Consider the following 17,324-nt stretch of genomic DNA (forward strand, 5'->3'; position numbering starts at 1 on the left):
GAGATGGGGTTCTTTGTCACTCGGTTTGTGTGCTCAGGGCTGGGGATGAGGGCAGCAGTGGCCAGCACGGGGTCAGGATTTGATGCCACAGCTCTGGAAGGACAATCTGTGGCAAAGAGGAGGTGGCATCGATGGGTAAAGGGGTAACAGCACTCCTGCTGCTCTGATGGGCTCTCTGGTGAGTGCCTCTCATTTGGGTTCTCTTTTGTCCCAGTTTTTTTCCCAAGTGATGTGTGGGTTGTGGTTTGGGTGTTTGGTGGCACCACTGCTGAGTTGTCACTGCCACCCTTTCTGTCCCCCTGCTCAGGAGTGCTCTGCTGCTTGGGCTGATTTGGCTGGAATTTGGGTGCATTTTGTCCCACTCTGTGAGGTTCTGGAGGAGGGGTGGGAGCTGGAACAAACCCCAGAGCTGAGAGGTGCTGCAGAAGGGCCCTGCAAGAGCTGTGCTGTGACCAGGGGTCCTCTGGGAGATGCTGAGCAGGGAGGGGACTGTCCAGGAGCCAGGTGGCCTGGGGAAGTGCCACTTGTGTCCCCCTGCTCCCCAGGCTGTGGCCTTTGGGCAGCAGTGGGGTGCCAGCAGCTGTGTGTCCCCCTCCTTGGGGCAAGCCAGAGGAGCCCACAGCAGGGCCAAACCTGAGCCCCTCAGCCCAAAACCTGTTTTCTGTCCCTGAGGCTGTGCCAGGAGGGAATCTCTTCTAGGAAACCCCCAGAGAAAAGCTGTGAGACCCCCCCAGGAATCCCTGCAGTGCCCAAATGTGATCCCACAGCCAAAGGCTGAGGGACATCCTGAGCATCTCCTGCTGGTTTGGGTTCTCTCCATAAATCCCACGGGTATCCAGGCAAATTTCACAGTGGCTCCGTGTCCCTGGCTCACCCCATGGGCATTTTTCCTCTTGGTGGGCTCTGCTGTGGCCCTGGCCCATGAGAAGCTGCCCCACAGCCCCTCAGGCAATGGCTTTGTGCTGGCAGCTGGCACAGGAGCACGGGCATCGCCTGGGCACGGAGCTTCTTGCTTATAAATTAACTACAAGTCACCAAGGGTCAGCTCCTTTTTGCTTTATTATGCATGAAAAGTTCAGGAAGGTCGAGCAAGGAGTGAAAGATGTTTTTTTCTTTGATAGTTTTCTGCCTATCCAGTAGCCCTGTGCCCTCTCTCCGTGCTTCATTTCAAAGGAATAACTCCTAAGTAGAGACTTAAGAAGTTGGTCTCACTTTTAGAAAGTGACAGAGGCAGTAAATGCAGGATTTGTCTTGTTTTGGTTTGGTTTGGTTTGGTTTTCCCATGAGCTCCTAAAATGTAAAATATTATCAACTGCTGCATTTCAAAGTGGCCTTTCAGTCATTGCCCTGCCTGGGGAAATCAGTAACAGGTGAAAGAGCTCGAAGCAGGGGCAGATGAGCTCCTCTGTTTGTGTTTCTCACTTGTCATCTGCTCCCCAAAGAGCTCCCAGAGGTCAAACAATTCTGTCTGCCTGCTTTGTCTGCCACTGAGAGCTGTCCTGCTTTCCTGGGAAAAGCTGGGCTTTAGGCAGCTCCATCCCTGGTTTTCTCCCCCTGATGTCTCCCAGTTCTGACAGATTTGCCTTGGCTGCTTTTCACAGGGCTCAGGAGAAACCCTCCTGCCAGCAAATGGAGGGTTTTGGGTTTTTTTCTCTTTTTCATTTCTTCCTCAGAATTTTTCTTCTTCCTTCTGGGGAGGGTTTCTCAGTCTCCCAAAATTCATCATGTGATGTTTGTGTCTCATGAAATGCATCCCCCTGGACTGTGGGAATGCTGCTCCCTCTAATCCCAGAGCAGGGGCTGTGGGAATGGAGAAAGGCAGATGGCAGGGATTCAAGGATTCAGGGATGGATTTGGCAATGGTGCAAAGGCATATCAGGGATTCAGGGATGGGTTTGGGAATGGTGCAAGGCAGATGTCAGGGATTCAGGGATTCAGGGATGGGATGGGTTTGGGAATGGTGCAAAGGCAGATATCAGAGATTCAGGGATTTAGGGATGGGATGGGTTTGGGAAAGGTGCAGAGGCAGATCAGGGATTCAGGGATGGATTTGGGAATGGTGCAAGGCAGATGTCAGGGATTCAGGGATTCAGGGATTCAGGGATGGGTTTGGAATGGGCACCATCTCTCCTGCCTGCCCAGTTCCCCTGGGATAGATGTGGGTCAGTTTGTGTTTCCCAGAGCACAGGGAATGGAAAGCCCGGGGGGTCAGGGGTAACCCTGGCAGATGTTGCACTCTGGGTTTGTTTGTTTGGATCTCCAGAGCACGCTCTGATCCCAAGCTTTTCCGCTCTGGGTGAGCTGATTCTGGAATTTTAGTGCAGCCTGAAGTGGGCAAGTGTTCCCAGCTCCCGGTTCACACGCACTTCCACTCCCCCTGTGGTGGCTGCTCATCACCACGTGGACACTGGGAGCCTCCCCGAGGAGAAGGGGAAGGGGAGAGGAGTTTCCCCAAGCGTTTCATGTATTTATTTTATCAATATTTGTCACAAACCATGCTCGTTTTCCAAAAAGTCGCAGTTTGCAAATCTCCAGGTTTCCTGTTAGGAATTCCCACCCACCGTCTGAAAATCCTTGTCCCCAGTTAGCTTGGGATTGGTATCCAGCACCCAGAGGCTGCATCCAGCCCTTCCCAAGATCAGCCTGTTGCACTGCTAAGCCCTTCTGCTTTCCTTGCCTCACTGAAATAACAATTTGCTTTTACATAATGTTCTTTAAAACCTCCTGGGTGAGCATTAGCTGACCCTGCTGAAGGCACAGGCGTGTTCCTGCTCTGCAGATGGAGGAAGGAGGGCAGGAGGAGGGTACCAAATTTGTGAAGGTCACCCAGCAAAGCAGGAGCAGAGCTCGGGCTGCAATTCCCTCCTGCTCCTTCCCTCCCGCTCCAGGCACTGACACACAGCACTAAGAGTCCAAATTAAGAGATTATAATGCATAATCCACACTGGTGTGCCAAGAATTCTCTAAATCATATTACACTGTCACATAAAATGATGACTCATTTGGTAACACAGCCCACAACCAGTTCCTTTATGTTAAAATTACGTGGACAAGACTGGATTTAACAAGAAGAAGGAGAGCTTGTTTTGTGTGTAGTGAATGCTGAGTTATAGATGCCTTCATGGATGTTATTTTGGCTGATGCTGAAGGAGCATTTGTGAGCCTGTTTGTTGACAGTGGTGCTGGGGACCAGAGATGCTGACATCCCACTAACAATAATAGGAACTGCCTCTGTTTGTTTCTAAATTGGAATTTCTTCCTTCCATGGGCCCAGCCCACCCTCCGCCCCCACAGGAGGAAAGGGCACTGCTCCGGGGCTGGCAAGGGAGCATCTCCCAGCAGGGCTGCAGCTTCTGGGCTGCAGGGATATCGTGGCCAGGAGCTCCTCTCCTCCCCACGCCCATGGGGAGGTGGAGAGAAAGCACCTTTGTTAATCTAAAGCATGAAGAGGGTGGAATTAGCCCAGTTGCGCTTTTCCCAGGAGAAGATGCTGTCACCAAGTCTCCCCCTTGCTGCCTCTGCTCTCCTCGCTCCTCCCTGCATCATCATCCTCGCTGCCACCCCAGCTCCTGCCCTTCCTGGCAGCCTCTGCTGCTGTTTGGGGACTGTCATTCTCCTTCCCAAAGCCACTTGGGACGTGGCTGCTGCGAGTGACACTGAGCTGTGCTTTGCTGCGCTGTGGTTTCACCATTTCCTTTTCCTCTCTCTGCCTGGGCTTGAATTCCTGCAGCTGAGGAATCCGTGGCAAAATCCCTTTCTGCCAGGAATGCCCACATGTTCCTCAGCTCAGAGCTGCTCTGGCATCTCGTCAGAGGTGGTTTCTGCATCCCCTGCGTGGCTGGCACACGTCACAGCCTGCTCCCTGAGCAGAGAGCCCTGTCAGGGCAGGTGCTCCCTGCTCCTTTGGATGTTTGACCACAAAATCCATCCATCCACCCCTGCAGGCTTTCCTTCCCTGTCTGCACCACATCCTGTGGGTCAGCTCTGGCCCAGCAGCTCTCTGCCCTATATTCCAGAAATTGTGGTTTAATGTCCCAGTTTGGGGTAAATAAGCCAAATCTCCAGCAGGCTCTGAGGGCAAGGATCAGGAAACAGCTTCGGCCGCTGCGCAGTCAAGGCCAGTTCAAGAAGCCCTTTACAAGATTTTCCTACTGTTGTGCTAGAAGCTCCTGCTTCCCTTCATTTCTTAGAGGGGAAAAAAAACCTCAGAGCCAGTTTGTGAGTGTGACCTGTGGAGACCCTGAGCATCCTGTGCTGGAGCTGGGAGCAGGGAGGGAAGGAATTGCTGTCAGCAATTCGGGAGGCGTGGGTGGCAGGAGGGCTTTGTGTGGCGCTGGAGGATGCTCTGTACATGCATCCCTCCTAAACAAATACCTCTTTAAATGTGTGTGATGGGAATTCAGCTTTTTTTTTTCCTTTTTTTTTTTTTTTTCCACTCGTCTCCAAGTAGGAGAGAGGCTTATTAGTACTCTCCTTCCATAGGCAAGATGCGGAGGCTGGGAAGTTGTGAGACGAGTTACATTTGCTTTTATCAGGCAAATCTGCTCTCTTCTGGACAGTCCCTTCAGCCAGAAGGAGGAGGAAAGGAAGCACAAGGTGCTGGCAGGAGCTCTAGGGGGAAGCTCATGAAACCACCCAGCACAGCCAGGGAAATGAACTCTTGTCAGGAGGAAGGAATTGTTTCCATGCTGGATGAGCACCTGTTGAAAAATATGTGTTGAATGTCACTGATGTGCATTCAGAGGAGCTGCACTCTCTTGGACATGGTGGTGTTTGTAAGCTGGAAGGGCATTTTAGGCTGGGACAGTCCCCTCATGTCTTTTTTAGGGCATTTTCCATCTTCAGGCTCTGAGAATTCCCAGGGAGCTCCTGCTAAGCAGGGGAGGGAAGGGAGGTTTCAGGGTGAGGTGTGATGGAAGGGAGGGCGGTTTGGGCAGCCTCAGAGCTCCAGGCAGATGGAGCTGGAAGAGGAATGGATGCTCTGAGCATCTCCTCAGATTTAGTCACAGAGAAAGGGAAGGATCCAGAGCTGAGGGCGCAGGGTGTGAAACAGGAGCGAGAGCTGGCAGCGCCCGGGCTGTGGCACAGCTCTGCACGCAGGAATCTGCTCTTTGGGAAGGACAGATAACTCTGGGAGCTCCCCAGGATTTCTCTGTGAACAACACCGACCTGGCCACTTTGAGAGTGTCGAGGAGCAGAGCTGGTGTTTGTGGGAGGCAGCCGGGAGCAGGGGCTCTGCTGGCCAGGCAAGGTGATGCCCCTGAACTGGTTTTTGGGATGGCAGGAGACTCCCCTGGAGGGCAGGAGGGCTCCCTGCCCCACAGATAGATTCCTCAGGGTTTGTCTCGCTGTTGTTGAAGAGCCGAGCCTGTCATTATTTACTGCCATCTGTTAGAGACACGAATGGCAGCTGCTCCCAGTGATTCCTTACAGCTCACAGCGGCTTTCAGCCCCCAAAACTCGAGCCCCCGGGGGGATTTACAAAGACAATGAAACCCATCTGATGCTGTCGGGCTGGTAACGATCAGTGGAAATTTAGCTGTCCCTTGTAAGCTATTTGCATCTCTGGGAACATTACATTTATACAAACGTGTTTATGTGATTGCTAATATTTCCCTCTCTGAGAGGCCTGGCCTGTGTGGGTGCTTAGAGGAGGGTTTGTGTCAGATTCCTGTCTGCGACAAACCTCAAGTGGAATTCATCACATTTTTGATTCAGGAAGAAATTTGTCTCTCTTTTCCTTTTTTTTTTTTGGTCCATTTTGAAAGGCCTGGGTACACACCCCTGCACAGTGAGATTTAGAAGTGATTACAGTGAGCTGGGAAGCAGCTGTCTGACATCAGTGGGATACAGAAAGCCTCCCAAAGACTTTTTCCTTTGCATAATATTATCCTGATCATACTCCACTGATCCCACTAAGATGAATTTGTTATGGGGAGCAACAGAAAATGCAGAGGGAGAAGCAACTAAAATGTGTGCAGCTAAAAGTGTCCAAGCTGGGTCCAGCTCGGTTTTGTGGCTGCTCCAGAGCTCTGCTCCCCAGTCTGCCAACCTGTGACCTTGTACAAATCTCCTGGCTTCTTTGTGGCTTGGTTTCATCCCCGATGAAATAAGGATAATGTCACTCACCTTGTCTGCAAAACGGTTTGAGGTCTAGTGGTAAAAATTGCCGGGAAGGAGCTTAGGTGGATTACAGTTTGATATTTATGGGAGAGCAGATAGCAGAGCAGGTGACAGCCGTGCGTGCAGGTCAGGCTGTGCCTGGTCAGCGAGGGGGACAGGGAAGGGGATTTCTTCAGAGGCACACAGAGGAGATTGCTGAAGTGTGTTTTGATCAAGAGTTATCAAAACTTGCTGGAGCAGAAAGAATCTTAAAATGCTAATGAGCTTTTGTCTGTGGAGCCTTGCTTGGGGCAGTTTCTGCTTTTCTCCAGGCTGGCTTTGCAGTGCTGCTCAGGCCCTGCTCAGGGTCCAGTCCTGGCTCTCTTTTACTCTCTCTTTCTGGGGAGGGTGAAATCCTCCTCGCTGAACCATTTCCCAGGAGTGTCGTTTTGCATTGTGAGAAGAAGGTTATTACAACAAACTCTCCATTTTCACAACGCCAAGAGCAGGAGCGCCGGTTGCGTTCCTGCAGGCAGCCCCCGCGTCCCGAGGATGTGCGTTTCCATTTCACTGTCCTCTATTTTTACCTCGTTTTGGGCAGGAGGAAGGGCCGGGACACCCTTGGGACGGGCAGTGTGTGGGCTGGTGTGGCCGGGGTGTGGCAGGAGGGACAGCGACAGGCCGGGAGGTGGCACCCAGCCCGCACATGGCACACGCATCAGCAGCCCCCGGCTGTGCGGAACCGGCTGCTGCCGCCGCCGGCTTTTGAAGGCGAATTTAAACCCTAAAATAACAACTGCCACTCCCTGCTGAGGGAAAGCGGCCGCGATGAGCGAAGCCTCCCATTCCCCGCTGTCTGGTGAGACAAGGACATTCCCCTCTGTGTCAAGAGGGTGACATTGCCACCCTCCCCTTGTCCCCCAAGAGGAGCACTGGGCTCCCGCTGCCCTCCGACAGCTCCTGCAGCAAAGGGAGTGGGAGACATGTGCTAACCTAAGGAGACAGCAGATGGGTGCAGGCGCTTTTAAGAACAGCTGCTGGTGTCTCACTCAATAATCCCATTTTTAACAAATCCCTATGATAGCGAAAAAATGCTGGAAATTAGGTTTTTCTGTCCTCTCTCATCTCTCGAGCCACACTTGACCTGTTCAACATGATCTAGGGATTAAAGGCTTGTTATTTTAGCTTCTCTATAATAGATCAGAGGCTGATCTCTGTCAGGCTATTGAGCTACTATTCCTTGGCTCTCCCCCTCTTCCCACTCTTCCTTTTGTGTCCCAGGCTATGTGTTACTCCAGAGATGTGACTCCTGCTGGGGGACACTTTCCCCCAACACTGTGCACCGTGTCATCAGCCCAAGGTGCTGGCTGCGGAACATTTTGGGGCTCTGAGGCTCCCAGTTCTAAAGTCTTAAAACTCTGGAAGCTGCCTCAGGGAGGGAAGGCTTGGCACCCTCAGCATCGTCACCCCTCGGGCAGCAGGAGTGTGGCCAGGAGGAGGGACGGGAGGGAGCCTTGCTGTTCTCCAGGGGGGCTCCAAAGGTGTTTTTCTGTCTGAGATCCGAAGGAGGGAAGCTGTGGAGCCGATATTGTCGGTGCGGAGCTGTCGGCTGTGGGCTGAGGTGTCCTTCGTCGTCACCGTGCTTCAAACTAATCACGCCTTTGCCGACACAACACTCCTGCTAATTCCCTCGGTTCCCAGCTGGGGAAGCCGTGTCACCGAGATGCAAAGTGGCTTATCCAAGGTCACCCGCAAGGAAATGGCACGGAGAGGGAGAGAGCTGAGGTTTATCGGCTCCCAGTGCTCCCCAGTGCAGCTGGTGCCCTTCGGGGAGGTGTTGCTGATGGATAGGTGTGCTTGTGCTACCGGAGAAAGAGGATTTTTTTTTTTTTTTCCCTAGGAGGGAGAAGCAGAAGGTCTGTCGGGGGTCTCTGGGGGCTCCGGAGGAGAGCCGGGCCCGTGTGTGCCCAAATCGGATTTTTTTTTTTTTTTTTTTTCCCCTAGGAGGGAGAGGCAGAAGGTCTGTCGGGGGTCTCTGGGGGCTCCGGAGGAGAGCCGGGCCCGTGTGTGCCCAAATCCCCGGCTGGCAGCTCCTCCGACAGGTGCCAGTGGATGCTCCCCGGAGAGCACACCCCCGGAATGGCACCGGGACAGGGATGGGGCAGAGCGGCACAGCCCGGAGGGACACAGGGACAGGGATGGGGCAGAGCAGCTCATCCCGGACAGACACAGACACAGGAGCAGGGATGGGGCAGAGCAGCCCATCCCGGACAGACACAGACACAGGAGCAGGGATGGGGCAGAGCAGCCCATCCCGGAGGGACACAGACACAGGGATGGGGCAGAGCAGCCCATCCGCCGCCCGGGCGGGGCGCTCCGCGGGGCGGGCCGGGGGCGGGCGCGGAGCGGCGGCGGGAGGCGGGCGCTGTCCATGGCCCTGCGGAGCTCCGGGCGGCCCCGGGCTCCGCCGCGCCGCCGACCGAGCGAGCGATGGGCAACACGGTGCACAAGACGCTGGCAGGTACCGACGGGGGCGCGGGGCTGCGGGCGGGGGGCGCGTCCTGCCCCGGGGATGCTGCGGGCGAGCGGCGGCGGCTGTGCCGCCCCAGCCGCGGTGCGAGGCTCCCCGGGAGAAGCCGAACGTGTCAGAAATCCCGGGAGAAGCCGAGCGTGTCAGCAATGGCCGGAGAAGCCGGGCGTTTCGGGAATTTTTGCGGCGATGCGCGGCGGGCGGGGATGCTTCAGCGCGGGGTGAAGCGGGGCTGATCCCGCAGCGGGAGCGGCGCTTCCCAGCCCTCGCACCCGCTCCTCGGAGGGGCTTTCTGTTTCATTTCACCTCCTCGTTGTATTATTTTAATACAACTTTTTAATGGGGGGAGACGGTAATTGTTCGGAGCGGCCGGAGGAAAACTGCAGCGAGGTCTGAGATGCTGGGTGGGCTGCCCTGGCTTTAAAACTGCCTTTTTAGCCAATTCTGCACTTGGACAAGAGATGTACAGATTCTTTTCCTTTGCAAGTTCGTAACTGTGGGGTTCTCTCCCCCCTCGGAGAATCTGTGCATAATAAAAGCAGTTGGTCTCTATAGAATCAACAGTGTTGAATTACTGAGCCCTTGCCAGGCTGTATCTTCAGCTACTTTGCTTTTCTTCTCTTTTCTGCTCTTGCAGAGCTCCTGCACTGCATCCTTTGTACTTCAGGCTCCCATAAATAAAAAGGGTATTATTAAACTTATTTAAAGAAGCAGGAGGACCTATTGAACACATACACGTCTGCCTGTAATCAGCCGGGGAGCTGAATATAGAAATAAAGAGAGGAATAGATTAGCATTTGGATGTGCCATATATTGTCTTTGCAAAGAGAGGGTGCCTGGGACCTTCAGGGCACAAAAGAAAGCTGCTAAGCTTGTGGTTTAGCTATGAAGCAGCGATTAAATTTCTAGTTGCATCTCCTCTCGTTCTCTATTACATTTAAATGGGACATTAGCTCCTCTCATAATAAGGAAGTTTTCATTTTTTTTTTAATACTTCACTAACTGGCAAATAAAGGCATCGTGAGTAGTGCATGACCTTGGAGGAATTTTTTTTTTTTTTTGGGGGGGCACATGCAAAAAACCTGTGAGAGGAAAAAAAAAAAAAAAAAAAGCCAGGGAAACATCTTTGGGTCAGCAGAGGTTACCCCGGTCAGGCTGGAACTTCCCAAAGGAAAATATCTGTACCTGCTGGGCCGTGGGATCCTGCTGAGAGCCGTGTTCCAGCAGGCTGGGAGTTGTACCAGCCCTTCTGCCTGGTGCTAGAACAGTCTCTCCTGAGCAGCCTCCACATGCTCAGCCCTCCACACGTGAATTTAAAAAAAGGGATGACATCAGCTGCACCGCAGTGATTCAGGACTTCCTCGCGGTGCTTTCGAAAGGAGTTGTTAAAGAGGAAAAGTTTGATGGGGGGAAAAACGAAGGCTTGATTTATGGAGACCTCCCAGCTCAAGCGTTTGTTCTGGTGGCCTAGAAAATCTCGGTCGTGTCCCTCCAGGTGGAGGCTGTCTGGGAGGATTGCAGCGCTGGGGACGGTCCATTTGCAAACATTTGTCAAATTGCGCAAGGCAAAGCTATGCAGGACACTTGAATGTCTTTGCCGAGGGCTGGATGATGCTGGAAATGTGTCTTTTCCCCAAATTCAGCTCGCTTTTTACAAGAATGATGACAGCCTGAAGGAGCTGTTAACCTGTGGCTGCAGAGGAGCTTTTGGATGTTTGCAGTTCGGAAGTTTATGAATGTCTTTTGTCGGGTTGGACCCCATTCAGCAATTTTTCATATGAAATTGAATTTTGGATGGATTGTTTGTCTTTCATTATCCAAATGGCATTGCGGAGGGAAGCAGGTTTAGAACTGTTCTTGGAACAGTCCTTTTGAAAATTAGAAAGTTTTTCCGGAAGACTGAATGGTTGGATGAAGTCCTATTTATAAATGTGAGGGCTGTTTAGAATTACTCAAAGATAATCAGTCAGAATTAAGTCTTTCCTTTTCTTGGTCCAAAATGCATCTCTTTCTTCACCCTGCAGACTGAGCAAGGCACTTTCACTCTCATTTTGACAAACAGAGGAATTGTTCTCTGTCCCATGGACTGAAGAAACTTCTTAATAAAACCCAAACAATCAAACAGAACATCTTCAAACTGAAATTTGCTTACTTGTGTTAAATTGATTCAGTGCAGAATCAGTTTGGTTGTTTTGTTCACCATAAATAGCTTCAGGTAGAAAAAGCCTTTTCAATGCAATCAAATGTAGAGGGAATGTGGAGGGACCTGGCTCCTGGAAAAGCCAAACAAGCAGCAGTTCAGGTTTTATACAGAAACGTCAATGCTTTTCTCAAACAGCGGAATTCAGTTTTAAATCCTATTGAAGACAACTCATTTTTATACCCGACTTTGTCCCAATGGGCTTGAACAAACCGTTCTTGTTGCATCTTTAAACCCTCGCCCAGCCTCATCCGTTTCCGTGGAACGATGCAAGAGCACACGCTATCGGTGCCGGAGGGATCCGTGCAGGAGCTTGGGAAACTCGTGTTTGCCAAGCACCCGGTGGTTAGCACACAATGGGCTCTGTCAAATTAACAGCGAGGTTCATGACGAGTCATGGGGCTGTGGCTAATGAGAGGCATTCCCGAGGAAGGGAGAGGAGCTGGGATGTGTCAGATGCGCTCAACAACGGGCCTGAGGTGCTGCTGGAAGTCGCTGTTATCTGGGTGACAGCTAAATGACACACGACACACGCGGCTGCTGCCTCCGGGCTGCCCCTGGGATGCTCCCGGAGCCCTCGGGATGCTCCGGAGCAGCTCCCGCATCTCCTGCCCGAGCAGCTCCGGCACAGCCTGGGAAGGGATGCTGCTGTTTCCCTGCTCCCCTGTCCCAGTTTCCCTGCTCCCCTGTCCCTGTTTCCCTGTTTCCCTGTTTCCCTGTCCTTGTTTCCCTGCTCCCCTGTCCCTGTTTCCCTGTCCCCCTGTTGTTTCCCTGCTCCCCAGTGAGGCAAGAGGGAATTGTTGGTTCTTGAGGCACGGTGTTCTCCTGGCTCCTGCAGGTGATGGGCAGCGCCTGCCTGGCCTGCAGAGCGGGCTGGGAGCTGCTGGTTCTGTGGCATTTGTGGCTCTGTGCCTGGTTTTCTGCAGGGAATCACTTTGGAGAGAGGCAGGGAGCAGCACAAAGCACCCCGGTGTCATGGATGGGGCTCCTTTCTCCATGGGGCTCCTTTCTGCAGGCACACACAGGGCTCAGGAAAGGGTTAATAACCAGAGGGAGCAGGAAGATGCCTGAACCTCAGCAGGGCAGGCTTGGGAGAGGAGAAAATTCCTCTGATCCAGGGAAACCCTTGTGAGGAGCAGTGTCTGGGAGGCTGGGACAGCAGCGTGTGGTGACAGGGGGAAGGTGGACAGCTGCTGGGACACAGCAGGCACTCACCACCCCAGGCACGAGTGAAGGACTTTCCACTCGGGATCCAGTTGTTGGTCCTGACCCAAATAGGGGCATTGGTATTTAAAAAAGGAGCCAAATTCCCTTTTTAGAATCTGGCTGGGATCTGATTGCTGCGCTTCTCCCACAGCCTTCCTCACAACTGCGAGGAATACCAAGTATGAGTGGCATTTGTGTCTGGTAAACACGAGGGAGAATGGGGCTTGTTCTGGCACAAGTGACTTCGGTGCAAGAAATTATTTTGTATTCTTAAGGAAAAGGCTTCTAATCATTAACCTGCCCTCAACAAGGCAGAAATCCCAAGTTTAGACATTCACCAGGCTGGTGCTCCCAGCTGCCAGGCCAAACAGGGATGGTTGGAGGGTGCTGGTTACGGCAGAGCAGCAGGAATTTACAGCATGTGGGTTAAAAAAGACATTTCTGTGTATGCTTTTTCAAAATACTGATTCAGTTCTCCTCTAAGAAATGAGGAGAAAAGTCCATGCAGCGGGAAAAGATCTCTCTGCCTTTTCCAGGGTCTAAAATTTCACTTGAAGGAGTACTTTTGTTTAGATTTGTTTTCTGGTCCCTCCTCCTTCAGCTGCTAGTGATGCACTGTGGGAGGAGTTCTTGTTATTGTCAGGAGCTCAGTAAATTGTTTGATTTGGCTCCAGTCTGACTTCAAGAAAACTACAAAAAACCACTTCAGGTTGTTCTGGTTTGAGTGAAAAAGGTACCTGTTCAGACCAGTTTTTGGTTTGGGTTTGGTTCAGTGCTGATCAACACGGACTGCAGGTGTTAGTCCAGCCCAATTTTGCCTGTTTTTCTGCATCTTTTAGGCTGGCAGTTGAGGTTCTGAGAGTCTGTCACTGATTTTGATGACTCCCTGTGTGACCTTTGAGCAAGTGGCTTTATCACTTTTTTTTTTTTTATCACTTTATCAGGATTGCTTTGAATGTAAGGGAGGTAGGAAACCCTGGCTCACATGGGGGTACAAGAGTTAATTAATTATGAAGCATCTCCTGGAAGAAGGTCACAGAAGTGAAAAAAAAAAAAAAAAGAGAAGAGAAAAGATTAATTCACTGCTTTCTTAGCAACCTTCTGCTTTTCCACTCTTCAAAAGGAAACCTGTGAGGCTGCTCAGCCTTCTCTGGGATTTAAGGCTGGAGCAGGTTGGTTGTGCACCGAGGGCTCTCTTTAACCACTGTACATGCCCCAAACTGGCACGATTAATTCAGCCTTTGGCACCTGGGCTCTGGAGGCTGGAGGAACAACTGTGCTCCAATCCAGGCAGGCATCACCTCCCAGGCTGGTGTTAAATGGAGCTGTGTCATGCCCCGTGGCCCACGGGCTGTCACACACGCTCAGCGCTGTGCCAAGTGTGTCATTAAAGCCAGAGCTTTCCCTGCTCTCCCCTGGGTAGTGCTGGGCAGGTGCCCTCTCTCTTTTTTTATTTTATTTTTTAAAAAATTTTAATTATTTATGCTCCAGAGGGGAAATGCTTTCCCCACTTTTATTTCTTTCTATTTTTTCGGATCACTGCTGCAGGCCAGGAGGAGCTGTGTGTGTCAGCACCTCAGCCTCCTGCAGACGCTGAAAATCCCACCCCAGGGTCTGTCTGGGTAGGCAAAACCCTCCCCGCAGGCAGAGGAAATCGTGGCTTCCAGCACATTATCATCCGACAACCTATGGAAGTGCTTAAGGATGTTTAAGGTGTTTAACTCCGGGCAGCCAGGTCTGAAGGCGAGGGCATTCGTGTTTATTTGACCGGAGAAGGATGAGTCAGTGCCAGCCTCATGCCGGGTTCCTCTCCCGGTCCTGCTGAGGATCCTCCTTGCTCTCACACTGCCTGGCTTTTCAATCAGGAATGCAAATCAGCACCTCTGAGCTCCGGGGGGGATTTCTCCTCCCTGAGCTGTGGAGCTGCTCTTGGGGCAGCCGTGTCCTGCCGCAGGGTTTGCCTTGAAAGGAAACATTTTCCTCCTGCCCAGCATCCCGCTGTTTACACAGCCTATCTGTGCCTTGGCAGCTAAATTAGGAGCAGGCTCTCCTCACCGGGATGGATGTGGTGGGCTCGGGAGAGGAGCAGGGAGCAGAGTGGTGCAGGCAGGCAGAGGGAGAGCCCGTGGCTCATCTTCCTACAAAGTCCCCAGCAAAATGAGAACAAAAGTTCACTCATCTCCCAGCCCAGAGGGGCTCAGGGTTCTGAGCTGGGGTTCCCTCTGGAGCCCCAGGTTTTTGGGGACTGGGCTGGGTGAGTGGCACTGCCTGGGGTGCCATCCAGGTGGCAATCTGGGTGACCCCACCAGCAAAGGCTGTCCCCATGGGCCAGGCTGGATGAGATTCCCTGGAATACCGTGTCAGATCCCGCCTGGATTTCCCCACGGGGAAGGGGTGTGAGATCCTCCATCTCTTCTCTTTGCGTTTCTGTGGGGAGTGGGTTTGTGTAATGGTGTGAGTTATAACGTCTGTGTTGTCTCAGCCTTCTCGTGAGACTGAAAATAGAATAAAAGTTTTTAAAACGCCTCTCAGTTACCCCACCTCTGAGTCAAAAAAGGTTATAATCCGACACATTTCCACGTTATTGTCTCCTGTGCTTGTCTCCCCCTGCCTGGGGCAGTTTTTGGGAGCAGTTTGGAGTCCTGTGCCCTGCACAGCAGCCAAACCACAGGGCTGACTCACAACCTGCACCTTCCCCCTCCTCAGGAGCTCCTGGGCCACTTTTGGGACTCCCTGGCAGCCAAATTCTCCAGATTATCCAGAGGGCAGGGGTGTGCTCGGCTGCCAAGGAGTGGGGCAGGCCTTGGGGAAGGGCCTGGCTCCCTGGCACAGCTCAGGGGAGTTCCTCTGGCTGCCCCAGCTCCAGGAAGCTCTGCTGGAGGAGGATTTCCATACTTCGTCCTGTCCTCTCATCCAGGCAGCTTCTCCACCCTTGTTTGGTGTCACTGATCTGTGTCCTGGAGGGGACAGAGCCTGGGCCAGTGGAATTTTGGCGCCCTTAGTGAGGTTCTGCCACTTGTCCTTCCCATCCCAGCTCTTTCCCCAGAGGCATCAGCAGGGGCAGGCCCTCCCAAGGCTCCCTTAGATAAGATCCTGTGCCCATGGGAGGACTTCTTTTGGTGGGAAGGAGATGCTGTTTACTCTGTGTTCTTCCCTGTCTTGGTGATGGCTGCGTTTATTTTCCCTGTGTATGATAAAAAGAATGAATCACTGGCACTGAGAAAGCTTTATTTCACCTTACCTGTGCCAGCTTTCCCCTTCAGACCTGGATGCCCTGTTGTCTCAATTACTGAGTGCTGGAACATGAATTCCTGGTGTCTGAGCAGTTGCAGTGGGGCTTTGGGGAGGAGGGAGGGAGGAGAAAGTGATTTCTTGCTTGTTAATTTGTTTTCCCCTCTGTGTCCAGGGAGATCTCCTCCTCTGCTTTGTGTAAGCAGGGCTTGCTTTCCACCCAGGAGGTTTTTTTTCTCCCTGGGTTCTTTCAGACCTCTGGCAATGGAGCAGCTCAGGAATCTCCTGCTGAGAGGATCTGACCCCAATCCTTCCCCCTTTCCAGCAAAACCATGTCTTTTTTTTTCCTTTCTGCACCCTTCTGCTGTTAGGAAACCAAATCAGAAGATAAAAAAATTATTTATTGCTTCACTTGCACAGGAAGATTCCTTAAAGACAAAACCATCTAACTGCACTTCAAAGCCTTCCCTGTGCAGCTGGGAAATCACATTTAAGATTTTTTTTTAAGAGCTGCTGATGCTTTGAGGGGAGAAGGATGGATGGAGTTGTGATTGTGGTTGTTGGCTGGGTAGTTGCATGTAACTGGTTTCATTTTTGAACTTTGCTGGTTTTACTGTGGATTTTTACATAATAATGATAATTCTGTACTTTAGGAATTCTCCTATTTTAACCATTTTCCTGTGATTGCATTCCTGATAGGAAAATGTCAAATGGTAATGTGGGAGAAATAAATAGACACGTAAAAGCAAAGCTCTGGGTTTCGTTGTCTGTGTGGCAACACAGGGGAAACAATCAGTCAAGAAAGAATTCCCTTGAGCAAAAGTTTTCCACCAGGTTTCCAAATGCCAGGGAATAAAGATTTTTGATTTTTGCCCTCCTCCACAACTCAAACATTGAATCCTCCAGGCCCTGCCTGGAGAAGCCAAAGATAAAAGATAGAATATCCCATTTGGCGGCACAAATGAAATAATTTCATTCAAGTTTATCTCGCTCTGCTCAGAGATAACTGGCACTGTGGCACAGCTTTCCTGAGCCTGTTATCTCCTCTCGTCCCATCGGGACACCAGCTGCTCAGCTTGATGTCTTCTGGAATTTATGGAGTGCAGTTCAAAAGTTATCTCCTCAGCTTGAAAGCATAATTCCTAATGAGGGAAATTTGCTGTTTCTTGGGGTCTTAAACTTGACATGGTTGGATGGAGCTTTTTTTTTTCCCTGGGAGCACAAAACTCTACTCCAGATCTGCCTGGTGTAGTGTGCAGGGAGTGACTAAAATTCTGTTAAGGGGAGCAGTTCAGAGGCTGCAGTGAATTTTGGGGAGAAGACAGGAATTTTGAGCATGTATTCTCAGGTAGGTTAGCACCCATGCAAAGCCTTGGTGGAATAGTTCTATCACTGGAGAATAAGAATAATAAGAATAAAAACAATAATAAGAACAATAAGAATAGTTCTATCACTGGAGATCTTAAAGAACAAGTTATTTTTATTTGTTATTCATCAGCTAGGAATGGAATGAGTAGAACTGGACCACCAGGGCTAAAGGTGGGTTTGATAATCCCTGTAGGCTCCTGACAAAAAGCTGTGTCCCCTTGTGACCCCTTTAGGGGCTGTTCTATGGTGGTCCTTTCCTCAGGACACCTGCAACAACTCTTGATTGTTTTGTCCTGCCAAGTGAAAGGGTTTCCAAGAATGAAAACTGAAATAATTTTCTAAGTGGCCGTTGCTTGTAGAGATAACGAGCTTCTTCCCCTGGCAGGTATTTCAGAATTCCAGGTGTTTTGGTGCTCTCTCCTGGAGTGGAGGTGTCCCCTGCAGGGTGCAAGGCAGATCTCCACCGGGGCTCCTGATTTGTGGGTTTAAACAGCAATTACCGGGTGGTTTGGCAGCAGCTCGAGCTGCCGATGCCATCAAAGGCACAGGGTGAGAAGGACAGAAGCTCCACAAGGCTCAATTTCACGGAAATCCATCTGGGGTAAAGTTTATACAAAGTGATCTCAGCCCCTGTAGCTCTGTGGCTGTAAACACCCCAGCCCGGAGCAGGGCTTGTGCCTGGAGATT

The 17,324-nt window shown here is 51.5% G+C and overlaps 1 protein-coding gene across 1 annotated transcript in view; it reads left to right on the forward strand.

Moving 5' to 3' along the window:
* Positions 1 to 8,521: 8,521 nt before the first annotated feature.
* NEURL1B (neuralized E3 ubiquitin protein ligase 1B) overlaps positions 8,522 to 17,324 on the forward strand; it is a 33,603-nt gene continuing 24,800 nt past the window's right edge. Inside the window, exon 1 of the mRNA XM_041489999.1 lies at positions 8,522 to 8,623. Within this exon, the coding sequence (XP_041345933.1) occupies positions 8,593 to 8,623 (31 nt within the window). The 5' untranslated portion in view covers positions 8,522 to 8,592. The remainder of the gene's footprint in view (positions 8,624 to 17,324) is intronic.

The sequence above is a fragment of the Pyrgilauda ruficollis genome, unplaced genomic scaffold (genome assembly GCF_017590135.1).
Source record: "Pyrgilauda ruficollis isolate IOZ18807 unplaced genomic scaffold, ASM1759013v1 scaffold97, whole genome shotgun sequence".
In the NCBI taxonomy this organism is placed as follows: Eukaryota; Metazoa; Chordata; class Aves; order Passeriformes; family Passeridae; genus Pyrgilauda; species Pyrgilauda ruficollis.